Source organism: Cannabis sativa, chromosome 6, assembly GCF_029168945.1.
Source record: "Cannabis sativa cultivar Pink pepper isolate KNU-18-1 chromosome 6, ASM2916894v1, whole genome shotgun sequence".
Taxonomy (NCBI): Eukaryota; Viridiplantae; Streptophyta; class Magnoliopsida; order Rosales; family Cannabaceae; genus Cannabis; species Cannabis sativa.
Genome location: NC_083606.1, coordinates 17,217,832 through 17,234,818, shown reverse-complemented (window position 1 = coordinate 17,234,818; position 16,987 = coordinate 17,217,832). Strand labels below are relative to the sequence as shown.

General features: G+C 36.6%; 2 protein-coding genes across 2 annotated transcripts; both read right to left on the bottom strand.

The window, feature by feature from the left end:
• Nucleotides 1-3,596: 3,596 nt before the first annotated feature.
• On the bottom strand, nucleotides 3,597-5,331 carry LOC115725666 (benzyl alcohol O-benzoyltransferase). Its single transcript, XM_030655251.2, has one exon. The coding sequence runs from the start codon at nucleotides 5,170-5,172 to the stop codon at nucleotides 3,802-3,804; it is 1,371 nt and encodes a 456-aa protein (XP_030511111.1). The 5' UTR covers nucleotides 5,173-5,331; the 3' UTR covers nucleotides 3,597-3,801.
• A 4,455-nt stretch (nucleotides 5,332-9,786) lies between these two features.
• Nucleotides 9,787-16,474, bottom strand: LOC115725665 (benzyl alcohol O-benzoyltransferase-like). The gene is made up of 2 exons (XM_061117132.1): nucleotides 15,812-16,474; nucleotides 9,787-10,899 (listed from the first exon to the last, which is right to left on the bottom strand). Exons 1-2 carry the CDS (start codon nucleotides 16,349-16,351, stop codon nucleotides 10,069-10,071), a joined length of 1,371 nt encoding a protein of 456 aa, XP_060973115.1. The 5' UTR covers nucleotides 16,352-16,474; the 3' UTR covers nucleotides 9,787-10,068.
• Nucleotides 16,475-16,987: the final 513 nt, after the last annotated feature.

Genomic DNA, 16,987 nt, shown 5'->3' with positions numbered 1-16,987 from the left:
AAATATGATAAAAAATGCTCAAATATATAGTCATATAAGTGTGTCACCTCTTACAAATATATTTTTTAACTTTTGAACAAATTAAAATTTAAGAGAAAATATTTTAGTTGTAAAAAAATATTTTTAACTCGAACAAACAACAATATAAAAATCTAGAATGTTAAAATAAATTCTTAAACTAAATTAATTTCATAAATTTATATAAAACTAAAAATTATTATAAAAAATTTAATCATTAAAAGATAAATAACTACTTATAGAAATCTATGAATATAATTTATTAGGTAAGAAATTAATCAATCACCTATAAAAAAAATAATATTTCTTATCTTAGACAAAAATGTGTAGAAAAATAAAAGTATTATTTATAACCTAGATACATAACACTTAAAAGATCTCTAAACAATGTGGGACTTTTAACTTTGTATGTATAGTTTATTTTTTAAATAAAATAAGAGAACATACCAAAAAATAGGAAAAATAAGAAGAAAAAATAGTAAAATGCCACCTAAACTCTTCTTGTGCATTCCTTTATATATATATATATATATATATATATATATTGATTGAAACAAAAGTTTCATTAACCCTTAGTGGTCCACGTTTACCCCTCAAAAAAATAAGATTTAAATATAAAAAAAATAACTAAATGTGACGATGATAGAACACATAAAAACTAACATAACCTAGCCTTTGCTTGTAAATTAATTAGTGGATATTTGGCATCATAATTAAAAAACAGTTTTTTGTTTTTAAAAACAGAAAATTGTTTTTTGAAAACAATTTGGCTTGTTTGGCCTTGTTTTTTAAAAACAGTTTTCAGAAAAGAAAGTTACAAAAAACAAGAATTTTGAAAACAACAAAATGTTATTTTCTGCTTTAAAAACCAATTCACTTTTAGTCAATATTGTTTTTAAAAAACACTAACCAAACATGACTTGTTTTTAAAAACTTCAAAAACTATTTTCTTGTTCTCATTTCTAAAAACAATTTTTTGAAAACAAAAAACAGAAAATAATACCAAACATGCTCTTAGAGATTTAAAACCCTCCTACTCCCATGTATAAACTAATATAACCATGAAATCTACTATTTAACATAAGAGTGTAAGAGGTACTGCACAAATAAATCAAGATCCAGTTAATCAATTTCAAGGGAAAGCATAACCCTTTGAGAAAATTTGCAATAAATATCCAATCAATAATATTATCAGGCATCTGGTAAAAATGTTCTTCCAAGTACACCCTTTGAGCAAGTCCTACAAAGAAAAGTGATTTTTGACTAACTAATTTTCTATGATTCATGCAGATTTTTAATAACATACATATCCATGGCTTCTTTAGAGTCAATAGAGTCAATAACTTTCTTCTATTTTTTATATAAAAGAAAGTTTGGTACTTTCTTTGACTTTTACAAAACAAACTTGCAAATGGATAAGAGCATCTTTAATGGTATTTTTTATTTTTTTAACTAAAATAGTTAAAAAGCTAAAATAAATAATCATTTTTATTGTTGTTGCTGCTCCTTACTTTAGTTCATATTTGATTATTTTAATATTTATAATTTTGAATTTGTCAAACATAAATTAACATTATAAAATAATAAAAAAGTAATAATATTTTTGATTAAAATATTATTAAAAAATATTATCAAAAAAATTAGCTCTCTACATTGACAGAGCTCCCTATCCATTAATTTTCTGTTATAAAGAATCATTTTTTATATGGTTGGAGCTTATTTTTTAAGTTTCACTCCTTATTTTAACTAAAGAGTATGTTTAAAGAGCATGGTTGGAAATACTCTACCTTACTACTTGTTTCAGGGTGTGATTAAGCATTAAATAATCATATATCATTGGTAAAGATGTATGTATTAAAGATACATAATAGGACATGTACATGCATACCTAACTGATAACAAAGTTCTCAAACCAGCAAAAGAAAATGTATTATTTAGTAGCCCACAAGTGGTAAAGACCCAAACCATGTAACCATATCTTTTGGGCATTTTACAAAAATACTTGATTTGGGGTAATAGTTTTCAATTTTACTGTCACACGGCAGAATTAACATTTATACTGTCCTCCCTTTTTTTTTTCTTTTATACTGTCAATAACAAAACAAAAGTATGAGGCCTCCATCTTTGACAATCACAGACATAACCACCACAACAACACCAGGACACCGGAAAATAACCATTAATTCCGACAAGAATAAACAAAAGCAGTAAAATCGACGTCAATAAATAATCATGGCAAAACAACAGTAAAACAACACTAAAACAATCAAACAAAACAAAAGAAAAAAATGATTAAAAAAAACAAACAATCTGCTGCACAACCTCAACACCAGATGCAAAATCAACTATATTTGCAAGTCTATTCCTAGAAAATTATAAAAAAAAAAAAAACTACTAAAACAACACTGAAACAACACAAAAACAAATGAAGCAAATATAAATACTTAGAAAAATATAAAAGAAACACACACCTCAAAACTCTCTTGTGAGTGAGCTCGTCAAATATATTTATAGGACAACCAAAAGAAAAAAACCACAAAAATAGCCAAAGAGAACGAAGAATAAATGTATTTATAGCCTTTATCTTCCACACTCACAGACATAACCATCACAACAACACGAGAACACCCAGAAAATACCTATTAATTCCAGCGAGATGGAGCAAGGGCAGTGAAATCGGCATCAAATAAATAAATCATGAAAAACAATAGTAAAACAATACTAAAACAATACTAAAACAAAAAAAACAATAAAAGAAAAAAATGATCAAAAATTAACTATGTTGTGCACATTCTCAATACTAAATGCACTACATTTGCAAGAAAAGTTCTAGAAAATTAGAACAAAAAAAAACCACACTAACTCTTATATTTTCAAAAAAAAACATAACTAAGAACTTCAAAAAATTAAAAAGAAAAAAAAAAAAAAAAAAAAAAGAAGAAAAGAAAAGAAGATGAAGAAGAAGAACTGAACATTAAAAAAAAATAAAAATCATGAAAAACAACAGTAGAACAATACTAAAACAACGGTAAAGATGAAAAAAAAAACTTGAAGAAGAAGATGAATATTAGAACATGGGGGTGAAATTTATGTGAAAAGCTAGAAGATAAAGATGATGAAGAAGATGAATAGTGAGAAATGGGAGTGAGATTTTTAAATCTATTTAAATAAAAAAAAAGATTGAGACATGGGGTGTGATTTTTAAATTTATTTAAATAAAAGAAAAAGTAAAACATGTCACTTTTATGACACATCCCATCAACCTTTTCATCAAAATAATAATTATTAAATTATCTCAAAAAATAATAATTATTAAATATTAAAAATAATAAATAATAACTTTTACATCCATTAAAATAAAAAATTAAATAAATAATTGAGCCCATGTCCCTATCAATAAAAAAAAAAAAAACAATAACATAAAATTGTTGGCAGCCAAAAAAAAAAAAGACAGTATAAAAGTTAATTTCGAAAAAAAAAAAAAAACAGTATAAAAGTTATTTTGAGCGTGTAACAGTATAAAAGAAAGAAAATCGAAAAACACAGTAAACTGTGTAAATTTCCCTATCTTTTTAGGCTAAAAGAAAGAATGAAAATATATATATGTTTCTTAATTGAGAAATACAAATTTCAAAATAAAATGCTTAATAAATTAAGCCATATATATTATTGGATTTTGTATAGCTTTGAAAGCCAATTCACTAATTATTGTGCCACTTAATTGAATTTGAAAGACTTAATTATCATGATGATACATACACAAAGACTAGTAAATACCAGTACTCATAGAGATGAAGGAATGCGGTGAGTAGTTTTGATGAGTGGGGCTTTGGGTTTCAACAAGGAATCCAACTCAGTAATAAATATGTCCATGGCCTGGGTAGGCAAGAGAAGAGGGACCACAATCCCTTGCTCACCCCTCGCCATGTTCTTAAAAGGAATGAGGACACTGGCCACCCCTGGAATAGCTCCAGCAGCACCATTGGCAGTCCCACCAAACACAGCCTTCCCCCACCCTACGTCCACATCCCCAAACCCTGCATGTGTCAAGTCTGACACAAGGTACGATCTCACCACACTAAAGTGAGGTCTTCCCTTGCTCACCATCAGATCCGCCACAGACCTCATATACTCCTCTGTCACCGAATCCTTCGCCCTCTTCACAAGCTCCAATGCATACCCAATTGGATTCTCGCAAAGCTTCCCCGCAGTTGTCACCGCCACAGGGAACACGATCCCGTTACCGTAGTACCCCTGAGGCAGAGGAGGGTTAAACTTTGACCGCCCGTTCACTATGCAGATTATGCGCACCTCTTCTTCTGCCTCCATCTTCAAAGCTACTGTGCGGCATTTCCACAAGCACGCAGACAACAGCTCGAAGGTGGAAATCTTATGGAACTGAGGAGGAACTAACTTCCTCAAGGCCGCCAACTCTGTGGGTCCGAAAAAGAAAGAACGGTGAGACATGTCATCCAAGGATATGATGGTACCCTTGGTGTCAGGTACTTGGTCATACTCGCGGTGTTCGCAGGTGACACGAGGTGGGTTCCTGGCATTCAGGAGCTCCCTCTGCCACACCGGTAGAATAGAGGGGGAGTCAGCGCCCCGCGCTATCTCCCCCAACGCGGTCATGAATTGAACCAAACCCGCACCGTCGCTCATGGTGTGGTTCAAACGGAGAGCGAATATGAAGCCACCACAAGCAAGGCGAGTGACTTGGATAAGAATCAAGGGAGAGTTAAGGAGGCCACTGGAGCCAGGAACATCGAAAATAAGATCTTCCAAGCAAGGAAAGGGGGGTTGAAGAGCATCCCCAAAGTCCTTCAAGGTGACATCTGCGTCGGCTTCGATGAAGAGGACCCCCTCGGCGGTGCAGTCCACCGCAAGCTTACGCTGTGTTCCGGGTAGCTCCCTGAGTCTGCCAGCAAAAGGATAGTAAAAGACGAGAGTTTTAGCGAGTGCTTGTGTGATGACTTTGGCGGGGTCTATTCCCTTCATGGATGGATCATACTTGTAAAATTGTATAACAGGAATATGAAAGCGAAGGGCTTCTTGGTCGTCTATGTCAGAAAGTAATTTGATCTCTTTGGGTGTTGGCTTAGCCGGAGCCACTAGTTGGGGTTCTGACCTTCGGACCTTGAACACTAAGGCCATTTATAATTATGTAATATTGGGTATGTAAGAAATTCAAATACAACTTAATTAGTACTCTTAAACTATGTATATGTATATACAGAAGTGAGAAGAGCATAGAAGAGAGAGGAGATTGCATAATAATTATATAATAATTATAGTGGCAGACATTAACATAATATTATATCCTACTCTATAGATATTATATTGATGAATAACAGATGTCAGTAACTACTAAACATGATGTTAATGTAAGAGTTTTTTTTAATATAAAACTAATTTAAAAACATCATAATCACTTATTAATAAACCCAACAACTATCATTTTAGACTGTAAATCGAAATAATGCAATATTTGGACTTTTATGCTGTGTATAAACACTTTTGACTCTCTTCAACCAAAAAAATGATCCTTTACTTTACTAATTTTAACTTATTTTATTCAAACAGTGCAGAAGAAAATACTTTTTTTTTTGAACTTGTGCACAAAAAAATACTTAAAACTATCCGGTTGCCAGTTTTAATATACTATTTAGCCTTAGTTGTATATATATATAAAATATACATAGGGAATAAAATAAGGTGTTGTTTCCAAGAAAGTCAACCATTCAAATTCAAGTCTTTTTCTATATTAATATTAGCCACCACCTTCACAGTTCACACCTCACACATGCACTTTTACTTAAATTATTGATGATTTTTTTAAAAAAAATTATATAATAGTTATAGTGGCAGACATTAACATATAATGTTATTATGACTTAAACAAAAAAAATAAAAAAAAAATAGTAAAAATTATTGTAATTAACAATGTTATTCTTTATTGTTATTGTTAAATTGTGAACGTATGTATTTGATTGAATCAACTTAAATTTTAAAGTTGACACAATAAAGGAAAATCTACTATAAATATTATATTTTAAAAAATAAATGATAATAATAAATATTTAAAATAATTAAGAAAATAAAAATAATAAGAAGAAACTCATTTTTATAAAAAAAAAACTAATTAATAGCAAGCAATTAAAGAATTAAATTATTAAAACTTATTGATTATTTGAAAATAAGAAATTAATATTGAATGACATATAAAATATGTACAATTTAAAATTTCATTTACGAAGGAAAAAATTAAATAAATTTCACAAAAAAAAAAACCTCAATCTACCTTCACCACCTTTAATGGTAATGGGCCATCTTGCACATTAGATGCACCACCATTACTAAATTCTAATTACAAGCACAACCATCTCAGGCTACCGATAACGACCCCAAGACCACCATCATCCTACTGACTCAGTCACCGCTTGACAGTGTTTCTTTCTGACATTAAGACGTTTGATTTCATCGTTAAATCAATAAAAAATATAAAAACAAATAAAAATAATGGAAAAAAAAATATAATGAGATAAAAAACCTCACCGATTGAGTAAAAAACTACTAAGAAAGTAATATAATGATAGTATTTATAGAGAAAATAATTATATATATTTTACACACAGACTACATAGATACAAAAATATAAAGGGCATTTGAAATCTACTTTGATGGCATATAAGTTGCCACGACCATCAATACATCTTCTCTTCATATCAAGCACAATACCCATGTTCCATTTCTCAAAAACATCAGACGACTAATATATATCCATTAATAAGATAGGGAATAAAATAAGGCGTTGTTTCGAAGCACTAGTGGAGAGGACTTAATCAAGTTAACCATTCAAATTCAAGTCTTTTTCTATATATTAGCCACCACCTTCACAGTTCACACTTCACACTAGGGGTGGGCATCCGATCCAATCCAACCTTTTTTTCCTCATCCGATCCAATCCAATTAGTAATTGGATTTGAAAAATCATCATCCGATCCAATCCAATTAGACTTAAAAATCCAATCCAATCCAATCCAATTACTAATTGGTTTGGATCGGTTTTTTAATTGGATATCCAATTACACACCTAAATTTCAATATTTAGCTTAAAAATATAAAGAAAAATATGTAAAAAACTAAGTATCACTTTTTATTTAAGTTTTTTTTTTTTTGTAAGTACTTTTTATTTAAGTTTAATACTTCATAAACATACTATTCTTACAAGTGTATTGTAGTTAAAAGTTTTAAATAATTAAAACAACAACATTTCTAAGTAATAAAATAGAACAAAACATCATGAAAATAAATACACTAAAATATCAAGTGTTACAAATTCAACATACAAAAAAAATCTAATAAAAATCTAATAAATATTTATTATATTTTTCAATATTTTTTATTATATAAATAATTTTTTAATAATATATAAATGTAATTGGATTGGATCGGTTTTTAATTGGATTTTGAGATTGACATCCAATAACCGATCCAATCCAATTAGAATCCAACTTTTAGCATCCAATCCAATCCAATTGTAATTGGATATCCAACTTTTTGTAATTGGATTGGATTGGATCGGTTCGGTTCAATTGGATTGGATTGGATGATGCCCACCCCTACTTCACACTCACACATGCGCTTTTACTTAAATTATTGATGTTTTAAACAAAAAAATTATAAAATAGTTATAGTGGCAGACATTAACATAATATTATATTATGACCTAATTAACAAAAAATAAAATAAAATAATAGTAATATTATTGTAATTAACAATGTTATTCTTCATTGTTAAACTAGTATGACAATATTAATAATTATTTATTTTGATAAAATTGCAATTTTTTAAATGTAAAACTTTATAATATATAAGTATTTATACTCAGTTGCTTATCATTTTTATAGTTATTGAATATTTTTTCTCTAAATAAATAATTATCACACATTTTTTGAATAGTATAATTACATAGTTTATATTTTAGTTTTTAATCATAACATCCAAATAAATGTGTTCATTTTATAATAAAACTAACACTAATTGAAAAATTAAGAGCTCATTTGGAACGCCGTATTAGGTCGTATTGTATTGTATTGTATTATATTGAATTGGATTATATATCATATTTTTATATAATACTATGTTAAACTTTAATTTATACTAAAATATTATATATTTAGGTGTCCATAAAAGTTAATACCACGTATAGTTTTACATAAAAATATTACATAAAATACAATTCAATATAATACAATACAATACAATACGACCTAATACGGCGTTCCAAACGAGCCCTATAAATTTTCTTAAACGGTAATAAATTTACTTCATATAATAATTATTATGCCTAACTAATTATTAATTTATACTACATTAATTTTATGATTTTTGGCAACCATGAGAATGGAAAACCGAAAAAAGAATAATTGATGATAATAAAAAATAATAATTATTTATCAAATTTTGTCCAATAATCGATTGAGTATTTTTTTTTTCTAAAAAAAATAAGTCATTATTTTAGGAAAATTTGATTTTTCATGCTTACATTTGGTTAAAAAAAATTTCCTAAACAAATAATAACTAATATTTGTAGGATATGACAATTTCTATGATATCCCTAAAATACCCTCATTTATATCACCCCCATTTATACCATCGGACCACCCATTAGACCAGATCTGCTACCATTTTTTTTCTGTTTTATGTTTTTGTACATACAAAAGTAGCATCAGGTGACCATCGGACCTGTTGGGTTTTGTGCCCTAAATAAAACTCATTACAATCTGATTAGTTATCAATTTAAGAGTTTTGAAGTGGTTTATGTTAACATGTATTTTACATGCTTATGGTTTAATATATATATTCAATATATACACAAAATCAATTAAGTCCAGAACATATATTTATTCACAATTACAGTATTGTCAACACAGTGGAATGTGATTGTGATTATATGATTCAAAAGATTAAGTCCCTGCTCATCAGTGTTTTGGATTTACACTGATGTGATAATCAGCGATGAAGTATACTTACACTTAGAGTAAGTGTTATTTTTATTCTAAGACATTAGTAAAGTATACTAGTTTCGAATGTATGGAGTATACATTGGATTGGATTTTTGACTAACTAATTTTCTATGATTCATGCAGATTTTTAATAACATACATATCCATGGCTTCTTTAGAGTCAATAGAGTCAATAACTTTCTTCTATTTTTTATATAAAAGAAAGTTTGGTACTTTCTTTGACTTTTACAAAACAAACTTGCAAATGGATAAGAGCTTTAATGGTATTTTTTATTCTTTTAACTAAAATAGTTAAAAAGCTAAAATAAATAATCATTTTTATTGTTGTTGCTGCTCCTTACTTTACTCCATATTTGATTATATTAATATTTATAATTTGAATTTGTCAAATATAAATTAACATTATAAAATAATAAAAAAGTAATAATATTTTTGATTAAAATATTATTAAAAAATATTATCAAAAAAATTAGCTCTCTACATTGACAGAGCTCCCTATCCATTAATTTTCTGTTATAAAGAATCATTTTTTATATGCTTGGAGCTTATTTTTTAAGTTTCACTCCTTATTTTAACTAAAGAATATGTTTAAAGAGCATGGTTGAAAATACTCTACCTTACTACTTGTTTCAGGGTGTGATTAAGCATTAAATAATCATATAGCATTGGTAAAGATGTATGTATTAAAGATACATAATAGGACATGTACATGCATACCTAACTGATAACAAAGTTCTCAAACCAGCAAAAGAAAATGTATTATTTAGTAGCCCACAAGTTGTAAAGACCCAAACCATGTAACCATATCTTTTTAGGCTAAAAGAAAGAATGAAAATATATATATGTTTCTTAATTGAGAAATACAAATTTCAAAATAAAATGCTTAATAAGTTAAGCCATGTATATTATTGAATTTTGTATACCTTTGAAAGTCAATTCACTAATTATTGTGCCACTTAATTGAATTTGAAAGACTATTAATCATGATGATACATACACAAAGAGTAGTAAATACCAGTACTCATAGAGATGAAGGAATGAGGGGAGTAGTTTTGATGAGTGGGGCTTTGGGTTTCAACAAGGAATCCAACTCAGTGATAAATATGTCCATGGCCTGGGTAGGCAAGAGAAGAGGGACCACAATCCCTTGCTCACCCCTCGCCATGTTCTTAAAAGGAATGAGGTCACTGACCACCCCTGGCATAGCTCCAGCAGTACCATTGGCAGTCCCACCAAACACAGCCTTCCCCCACCCTACGTCCACATCCCCAAACCCTGCATGTGTCAAGTCTGACACAAGGTACGATCTCACCACACTAAAGTGAGGTCTTCCCTTGCTCACCAACAGATCCGCCACAGACCTCATATACTCCTCTGTCACCGAATCCTTCGCCCTCTTCACAAGCTCCAATGCATACCCAATTGGATTCTCGCAAAGCTTCCCCGCAGTTGTCACCGCCACAGGGAACACGATCCCGTTACCGTAGTACCCCTGAGGCAGAGGAGGGTTAAACTTTGACCGCCCGTTCACTATGCAGATTATGCGCACCTCTTCTTCTGCCTCCATCTTCAAAGCTGCTGTGCGGCATTTCCACAAGCACGCAGACAACAGCTCGAAGGTGGAAGGCTTGTGGAACTGAGGAGGAACTAACTTCCTCAAGGCCGCCAACTCTGTGGGTCCGAAAAAGAAAGAACGGTGAGACATGTCATCCAAGGATATGATGGTACCCTTGGTGTCAGGTACTTGGTCATACTCGCGGTGTTCGCAGGTGACACGAGGTGGGTTCCTGGCATTCAGGAGCTCCCTCTGCCACACCGGCAGAATAGAGGGGGAGTCAGCGCCCCGTGTTACGTGCAGTCTATGATGGCACGTTACAAGCTAAGTGATGCCCACAAGTTGGCCAAGTGGTGGCGCATGTTGTGGTGCATGCAGGTGGCATGCTGATGCTTAGTTTGTATGCAGTGGCATTTTCGTAAATATCTTCAATATTGTCCGGATCGGGACGGGACTTGGTATTCACCATTTATTTGGGTCTACAAATAGAATGGTGCAATCGGTTTGGCGAAACTAGGTGATTTGGTATATGGTGCTTCCCATATGTCTACAGAGCAAAAATCATCTATGTTCCTGGTAGAAGGCTAAAAGCTCAGAATGCTCTTTAAGGGGGTACTCTGGTGTCAGCTCTCCACCACCCCTTGCACCTTGGTGCTAAGTGAGCTACTACTAGCCAGTGGGGACTAGTAGGGCGGGCATATGAGGACCACGAGGGGACTCATATGTCTCCATGAGTTGGAGTACTCATGGACATTATCGGGCCGACCCGGTAGTGCGTCGAAGAATGCCGCCAGAGGTTCAATGGTACGTTTCCCTTGGCTTGCCGGTATGCCGCTTGCACGAGACGTGGCCTAGATCCTCCAAGAGACGTCGTGGTGCGCCTAGGCCACGAGTCTCAACACGAGATGACACGGGTAGTCATTCGTGGACTAGTTTGCATACGCGCATGGGACGGATACACCATGTTGGAAAGGGGCAAAGGTCTAATGTATGCAACTGGTTTGGTGGCTTGTCTTGAGGGCCTGCCAACATGCGTGGAGGCATGGCGCCTTGAGGATTGGTCCATGGACGTATGGGAGTCCTTGGGCGACGAGGGAGACTATTCGGACAGTATCGAATGGGGCATGATAGAGGCGTTGGCACGTTGGCGTGGTGTTGGCATCTCGCCACACATGCTACCTTGGTCTCGAGTGACAAGGTGAGCGTCAGTGTTGGGATTTGTCTGACCATGGTGGGAACCTATGGACAGTGCGAGTATCTTGACTAGAGAGTCTCGGTACATGAATGCACTCATGGATGCTTGCGAGCATGACTCGGCGGGAGTTGTTCGAGAGACGGGAGTGTGCCCGAGGCACACGGTCGCGCGGAAAATGAGCCCATTGTTACTCGGATGGTTGGAAGGCTGACCTTGGCTTAGAGAAGTCAAGGTGCCGCACGGGTGTTCCGCTGCCTGAAAAGGTGAGCCCGTGACAGTTGGTATCAGAGCCAAGTTCATCTCAGTGGGAGGTGAACCTGGTTGGCCTATCCTAGAGAGGATGTAGGCGGGTGGACGGATCGAGATGGTCCGAATGTTGGAACAAGACGTCGTTGAGCCAATTAGTCTTTTAAAGAGGATCAGTAGGCTGAGATGGAGTTAAGACTGGGTTGCTTTTCTTCATGGGAATACTGGACATCCTAGAGAGGAGACGTTGATGGTTGCTTCGAGTCAAGTTCAGAGATGCTAGAAAGACAACTACCACGTGAGACTGTAGAGAGGCGCAACAGAATGTTTGAAACTCGTTGGCATAGGACAAGGTTGAGGGGATAGTCCATGCTGTATGCTTGGTACACTAGGCCAAGTTTGCCTGAGTGACATTGTAAGCCGCAGGAGGCGCTTTTGTTGAAAAGGAAGCTTGCTGGCAGGAGTGTGGAAGTAGTGCAGGGACCGTCAAATCCTTGTTAGTCATGACAGAGGTCGAGAGTTGATAACTGAGATGGGTCTAATTGGGATAGACATGGAATGCTTCAGTTGCTACATTGTGTGTCGAGAGGGACGCACATGGAGACCAAGGCAGGCAGAGGCCGCTATCGTCAGAGGATGGTTGTACTTGGAGGTGTTCGCATGCGAGTTTTATTTGATCCATATGGAAGCGCCGAGGCAGTTGAGTGGAATGTGGGGGCTTGTTAAATTGCCAGAGGGCGTAAGTCACACAAAGACATCGATAGAGATGCGGAGTTGTGGAATAGAGGCACCGTGGGCGCCAGTAGGGCGCGATGCAAGTGTGAATCAGTTAGATGGTTGAGCGGACATTGCATGCATGTGGAAATCGACAGGGGTGCTATATGAGATAGTTGACTCGAGAGTCACATCCTGCGGGATGCACTTTTAGATGACATGGTGTGCATGAAGAGTTGGGGCGGTCAGGCATTTGCGTGTGGGCATGTTGTCGAGGACGCCAACAGATGAAGTGGGGGAGAGACCTTCACGGTTCACTCAACAAGACTAGTTATTCATTACAAGCATCGAGATGAGTATCATGGAGATTGATTGTTGTTCAGGATGTAAAGTCAAGAAGACTCAGGACACAGGCAGAGCCAGTTATCTAGGGTGAAAGTCTGCTTGACTCAGGTACTAAGATAACATCATGGCAATGTTGGCCTAGGGTGAAAGTCAGCAGGACTACAATACTAAGGCAACATTGAAATGTCGAGGGGCGAAGAGTCAGAATGATCGAGGCATTAGTTCAACATCTTCATCAAAGTGAAATGTGGAGTGGAGGAACCGTATGCGAGTATGCGGTTAGCTTGCGAGCTATATCTTGAGGGATATTCCTCTAAGAGAGAAGTTGTTTCCCAAGTTGAAGTGGGGGAGCCCACTAATTCATGTGTTTGAAGAATCAGGGTACTTGTTCAGTTTTGGTGTGTGAATCCAGAGGGAAACACTGCAACAGATTGGTTGTTCAGGGTGAAGACTTGCATGATTGCTGCAAGCTGCAGATAGACAATATGCAAGGGCGTAGACTGAGATCAAGACTGAGCTAGTTTGCGGCATGTTATGGGCATGTTTTGTGTTTATGGGAACACTGGTGTTGTATGGGACACTGTAAGCCGAATGGTTCAGAGAACATATGCCGATGGGAGATAGCGGATTGGGAAGACTTCAAGTCTTAAGAGTAAGACTGGGTGTCAGCAAGTTTGTCGAAAGTTAGCGAGTCATCAGAGGATGCAGGGTTGATTTTGGGGATACAAACTTGTGACACAGTTTTGGGAGCCGACACAAGCAGGAGCTCAGAGGAGCGAGTGTGCAATGGGTCAGTGGGACCTTTGCATGAAGCCGTGGGTATGCGGTTGGGCCGGAGGGCCAATGTTGTCAACTTCGCGAAGAAATTGGGTGCAAGAGTGCACTTGGTGCTGCATTGGGTGCAGTTGGCTTGCGAGCCTCGTCCAGGTGGGACGCACCAAACTTTATCCTGCGATGAGAGTGTCTTGCTCGATTGCCATCAGGAGGATGGTGCGCCATAGAGTTGGCGTGTGTAGTTTCCGAAGGGACTTGTCCAGAGGGACTTGGCTTCAGTGGAAGCGCGTTTTGTAGGTGCCGTTGGGAACGGTTGGTTTGCGAACCTCACCCCGAGGGGTGCACCATACTTTGTCCTTGTCAAAAGGAGTATGCATTGGACGATTGGCGAGTGAGCTACAATCAGAGGATGTGGTAGCTTCAGGGTCAGTGTTGCAAGGGCTACTTGGTTGACTGGAGGGACGCTGTGATGGACTCGGAGGAGTTCATGTAGGGGGGAAGTATTCTAGTGCAGACGCACTACTCCATGGGTGGATCTGAATAGCGACAGTGGCACAGGGTCTTTGATCAAGTCCAAGAGTGGGCGTGCGAGATCATCACCAAGAGGGTGGTTCTACGGAGGTAGGGGGACAAGTGCAGACTTAGGATTCGGGAGAAGCTTGGGGTAAGCTTAGGAGTCGAGATCAGGGAGATTTGCCTGCGGTCCGTCGATGAGGGCATCGACATGTTGAAGTGGGGGAGAATGTTACGTGCAGTCTATGATGGCACGTTACAAGCTAAGTGATGCCCACAAGTTGGCCAAGTGGTGGCGCATGTTGTGGTGCATGCAGGTGGCATGCTGATGCTTAGTTTGTATGCAGTGGCATTTTCGTAAATATCTTCAATATTGTCCGGATCGGGACGGGACTTGGTATTCACCATTTATTTGGGTCTACAAATAGAATGGTGCAATCGGTTTGGCGAAACTAGGTGATTTGGTATATGGTGCTTCCCATATGTCTACAGAGCAAAAATCATCTATGTTCCTGGTAGAAGGCTAAAAGCTCAGAATGCTCTTTAAGGGGGTACTCTGGTGTCAGCTCTCCACCACCCCTTGCACCTTGGTGCTAAGTGAGCTACTACTAGCCAGTGGGGACTAGTAGGGCGGGCATATGAGGACCACGAGGGGACTCATATGTCTCCATGAGTTGGAGTACTCATGGACATTATCGGGCCGACCCGGTAGTGCGTCGAAGAATGCCGCCAGAGGTTCAATGGTACGTTTCCCTTGGCTTGCCGGTATGCCGCTTGCACGAGACGTGGCCTAGATCCTCCAAGAGACGTCGTGGTGCGCCTAGGCCACGAGTCTCAACACGAGATGACACGGGTAGTCATTCGTGGACTAGTTTGCATACGCGCATGGGACGGATACACCATGTTGGAAAGGGGCAAAGGTCTAATGTATGCAACTGGTTTGGTGGCTTGTCTTGAGGGCCTGCCAACATGCGTGGAGGCATGGCGCCTTGAGGATTGGTCCATGGACGTATGGGAGTCCTTGGGCGACGAGGGAGACTATTCGGACAGTATCGAATGGGGCATGATAGAGGCGTTGGCACGTTGGCGTGGTGTTGGCATCTCGCCACACATGCTACCTTGGTCTCGAGTGACAAGGTGAGCGTCAGTGTTGGCATTTGTCTGACCATGGTGGGAACCTATGGACAGTGCGAGTATCTTGACTAGAGAGTCTCGGTACATGAATGCACTCATGGATGCTTGCGAGCATGACTCGGCGGGAGTTGTTCGAGAGACGGGAGTGTGCCCGAGGCACACGGTCGCGCGGAAAATGAGCCCATTGTTACTCGGATGGTTGGAAGGCTGACCTTGGCTTAGAGAAGTCAAGGTGCCGCACGGGTGTTCCGCTGCCTGAAAAGGTGAGCCCGTGACACCCCGCGCTATCTCCCCCAATGCGGTCATGAATTGAACCAAACCCGCACCGTCGCTCATGGTGTGGTTCAAACGGAGAGCGAATATGAAGCCACCACAAGCAAGGCGAGTGACTTGGATAAGAATCAAGGGAGAGTTAAGGAGGCCACTGGAGCCAGGAACATCGAAAATAAGATCTTCCAAGCAAGGAAAGGGGGGTTGAAGAGCATCCCCAAAGTCCTTCAAGGTGACATCTGCGTCGGCTTCGATGAAGAGGACCCCCTCGGCGGTGCAGTCCACCGCAAGCTTACGCTGTGTTCCGGGTAGCTCCCTGAGCCTGCCAGCAAAAGGATAGTAAAAGACGAGAGTTTTAGCGAGTGCTTGTTTGATGACTTTGGCGGGGTCTATTCCCTTCATGGATGGATCATACTTGTAAAATTGTATAACAGAAACATGAAAACGAAGGGCTTCTTGGTCGTCTATGTCAGAAAGTAATTTGATCTCTTTGGGTGTTGGCTTAGCCGGAGCCACCAGTTGGGGTTCTGACCTTCGGACCTTGAACACTAAGGCCATCTATATAATTATGTAATATTGGGTATGTAAGAAATTCAAATACAACTTAATTAGTACTGTATATATAGAAGTGAGAAGAGCATAGAAGAGAAAGGAGATTGCATAATAATTATATAATAATTATAGAGGCAGACATTACAACTAATTTAAAAACATCATAATCACTTATTAATAAACCCAACAACTATCCTTTTAGACTGTAAATCGAAATAATGCAATATTTGGACTTTTATGCTGTGTATAAACACTTTTGACTTTCTTAAACCAAAAAATGATCCTTTACTTAACTAATTTTAACTTATTTTATTCAAACAGTGCACAAAAAAATACTTTTTTTTTTTTTTTGAACTTGTGCACAAAAAATACTTAAAAGCTATCCGGTTGCCAGTTTTAATATACTATTTACCCTTAGTTGTATATATATTTAATACTAGGTGATCTAGCACGTGAACAATGCACGTGTTTAGCTCTTTCATTTTATTTATATTTTAATTTATTTAATTTTTATTTCACAAATAATTATAACAAAAAATTTATGTAATTTAATTTTTACATCTTATCTTAATTATAGTATAACTTATAAAACACATATTTTATTATTATACTTGAGATAGAATAGTAAGTAACAAACATTAA

Excerpts from the sequence above, each read along its gene's own strand:
- LOC115725666 (XM_030655251.2), bottom strand. The coding sequence starts at position 5,172 with ATGGCCTTAGTGTTCAAGGTCCGAAGGTCAGAACCCCAACTAGTGGCT.
- LOC115725665 (XM_061117132.1), bottom strand. The coding sequence starts at position 16,351 with ATGGCCTTAGTGTTCAAGGTCCGAAGGTCAGAACCCCAACTGGTGGCT. Across the intron at positions 10,900-15,811 it reads TCATGACCGCATTGGGGGAG|GTAACACGGGGCGCTGACTC; the intron begins ATAGCGCGGGGT and ends CATAGACTGCAC.